Here is a 3488-nt window from a genome sequence, read left to right as displayed (position 1 = left end):
CCCAAAAAACCATGCCTGCTGATTAATAAACTAGCTGATTAATAAAATGGTTGATAAGCTAGCTGATGAATAAACCAGCTTTGAAAGATAAAGCCAAAAAAACAGTGCAAAGATTCGTTTGAGTGAAACCACACTCAGGGATAGTTTTTTCACCATAAATATTCACTCAGACAGCCCTGAAAATTTTCAATATGTGCGCGTGTTTCTTATTCAAACTCCATTTGATACCTGTTCAACTTCAGTTGAAAGCTTCTCCTGTCTCTGTTTCACGAGCTGTCTATATTCCTTTTCATTCCATCTATTTCCCTTCTTTCCCAGCATGTCTCAGTCCCACCCGTCAGATTTCTTCCACACCATGATCATGGTGGGTACTCGTCTTATCCCAGTCCTAAGCAGCATCTAGCTTTTTGAACCCTGGTGCTGGCCTGGCGGAATACTCTCCCAAGTCAGATCAGGGCCCCGAGGGATTTAATGTAGTTCTGCAGGGCTTGTAAAATGGAGATGTTCTGCCAAGCCTATGGTTGAGGTGGCGGAATTCCACCTGCATTGGCCTCCCCCTGCCTGATTCCCCCATTTTACTTAATACTAGTCTAGCCTGCTTTTTCTCTGCTACTCACCTTACCATCTGTGGGTGTGCACTTGTAGAGTTTCCAGGGAGAGACTGTCAAACTGTGCTATAGGATTCCCATCTAAAGGTATAGTTGTCTGATATTATTATTATTATTAGGGCTTTTTTTGTGGAAAAAGCACAGCAGGAACTCATTAGCATAACAGGCCACACCCAACAGCAGAAACACATTAGCATATTAGGCCACACCCCTGACAGAGCAGCTCATTAGCATATTGTGCCACACCCCACATTACCAGAAGGGTGGTCATCCAGCCACACTAACTTTTTGCTTCTTATTCTGTTTACCTTGTTTGTTGTCAAAACCCAGGGCTTTTTTTTGTAGCAGGAACCCTTTGCATGTTAGGCCACACACCCCTAATGTAGCCAATCCTAATGAGTTTCTGCTGTTGGGTGTGGCCTATTATGCTAATGAGTTCCTGCTGGGCGTGGCCAACTCGGGAGCCAGCCGGAACTCCGTTCCTGTGCGTTCCTGCCCAAAAATAGCCCTGATTCTTATTATTATTACCCAACCCCTGCCACAGCAGAGCTCTGGGCGATGTACAAGAGCGATAAAACAAAACAAGTTTTAAACTATTGTTATATACACTTTAACTGTATTTATCTCTTTGTCTTGTTGTTTGCTGTAACCCATCCTGAGCCTGCCGTGCAGGGGAGGACAGGCTAGAAATCAAATAATAAATAAATAAATAAAATAAACCATAAGTAGTCAGAGTTTCCTGTCAGTGCAAGGTAAATCTCTAGCTAATCATGATGTTTGCCCCATTGTTTTTTGCTGATCCCTGCTGGCCAATGTGGATCTTTCTAACATGACCTAGAGAGAGCCGGTTCTCTGTCATGACTGTGCAAAGTACTGTCTTACCTGATCCAATCAGAGGACTGGACAGCCAACTGGCACATTGTCAGGCGATGTCGGCTAGAGACCAGGCCCTGTAAAATAGTGGCATGTCAGCAAACGTTGCAAAGTAGGGTTGCCCAGTGCTGGTGGACTTCTTGATAAGACCCAAACCTTCCACTTAAGTTGTTCAATAATCTCAGGCTGCCACTCTGGCATAGCTGCATATAGCTGAACTGGGAAGGTGATGAATTCAAATCCTCGTCAGCCACAAATAACCGGGGTGCCCTTAACTAGTCACCAGTTCTAGGCTGGGGTCAATCTAGATGCAGCTTGTCACTATTACTGCAAATTAGAGTAGCTAATGCCCCAAAGCAACACGATGGTGCCATCCAAAGAAAAGGTGGTGTTTTTGACGTACTTGGGAGAGAGAAATACGTAAATTGTCCCAAATAAAATTACTCCCTCCCCCAAATGGTTTGATGTATATGCTCCAGGCTGCACGTCCAAAGTCCACTAAAGAAGAAAGACAGAGAAAGGGAAATTAGCCTGCTCAAGTTCTTGAGGGTTGGAGGGGGAGACCTACAAATTGCCCCCCTCCCACAGTTCATCTCCTAGCCTGTATATTCTAACTATGAAGGCATCTTTGGTAAAATTTTCCATGATGTAGGCCCCTCCTGGAGACCTCCCACTTTTACAACTGATCTCCAGAGATCAGCTCCCCTGGAGAAAATGGCTGCTTTGAAAGGTGGACTCTGTGGCATTGTACTATGCTGAGGCCCCTCCCTCTCCCCTCCCTCTCCCGGATCCACCCCCAAAGTCTCCAGGCATTTTCCAACCCAGACCTGGCAACCCTATGCCTCTCACATAGGGATACTGCAAAAAAATGTGTCTGAACCCTGAAGGTAAGCCAGTGGGTCAACAGCTGGACTGTCCTAATATGCTGGCAAACAGGATTTGTATTCTACCTGAGCTGAGGCCTCAAGCCAAACAAGCATAAGTAAACAGAGCATTATCTAGCCCTCAGCTGTGGTGAACCTTCCTTCAGACACTTTCACAAGTGCGGGAGCTGCCCTGAATGAGAGTGCAACCATTTTACCTAACAGGGCATTGGGGTTTTAATAGCTGAATGACAGAAAGAATTTCAGTAGGCTTTCCCATAGGGTTGCCAGGTCTCCCCTGGCCCCCAGCAGAGGATGTGGCTCAGGTTGGGCTGCCAGATACAGGATGGGAAACTTCCGGAGATCTGGGCAAGGAGCCTGGGGAGGACAGAGACCTCATTGGGGGTACAAGGCCATAAGGTCCACCCTCCAAAGCATCCATTGTCTCCAGGGGGACTGATCTCTTTAGTCTGGAAATCAGCTGTAATTCCAGAGGATCCCCAGGTCCCACCTGGAGGCTGGCATCCCTACTTTCCCACCATTGTATCTCTATGATTAAGAAAAGCAACACTTGTTGAATTTCTGCCTATTACAAGATGCAGAACCCTTTCTTGAGGGGGGGAGGATGGGAGTTGCACATCAAGCCAATGATATTTGTTCCACTAGGAACAAGAGAAGCCAGGACACAGTGCAACCAGCATTTTTTTCTCAATGGATTTTGTTGGCAGTGAGGAAAGGGTCGGAGCCATTTATACCCACCTGCTTCCCATAGGAGTCATGTACAGGTGAGACGATTCCACCGATGACAATGAACCTTCCTGTCTTGTGCAGATAATCCCGGGCTCTTTCTGATGGAAGGGAAAAAATAGGGTACAAATCAGCATTTGAATTCAACGTATCAGAAGAAAAGCTAGCAAACCCCACCCTATATTTCTCTCAAAATCTGTATAAAAGCATGTACAAATGCGGATGTCTATAAGAACACAATAGTATTTGAGCATTAAAAATATTTACAATCCTCATTTTAACACATTACAAACTTCAGTGGTATTGGTGAAAAGTTAAAACTCTGGCAGCTGCCATGATGTCAGAGATGGGCGGGGCAGGCAGAAGAGTCTCTAGATGCCATTGGCTGAGCAGCTAG

The 3488-nt window shown here is 45.7% G+C and overlaps 1 protein-coding gene across 1 annotated transcript in view; it reads right to left on the bottom strand.

Moving 5' to 3' along the window:
• NMNAT2 (nicotinamide nucleotide adenylyltransferase 2) overlaps positions 1-3192 on the bottom strand; it is a gene marked incomplete at its 5' end in the record, with an annotated part of 56916 nt that extends 53724 nt beyond the window's left edge. The window contains 2 exons of the mRNA XM_015414082.1: positions 1491-1558; positions 3104-3192. Coding sequence (XP_015269568.1) covers positions 1491-1558; positions 3104-3192 — 157 coding nt within the window. The remainder of the gene's footprint in view (positions 1-1490; positions 1559-3103) is intronic.
• Positions 3193-3488: the final 296 nt, after the last annotated feature.

Source organism: Gekko japonicus, unplaced genomic scaffold (assembly GCF_001447785.1).
Source record: "Gekko japonicus isolate JY-2015 unplaced genomic scaffold, Gekko_japonicus_V1.1 scaffold3580, whole genome shotgun sequence".
NCBI lineage: Eukaryota > Metazoa > Chordata > Lepidosauria > Squamata > Gekkonidae > Gekko > Gekko japonicus.
This window is presented reverse-complemented; position numbering and strand designations above follow the sequence as displayed.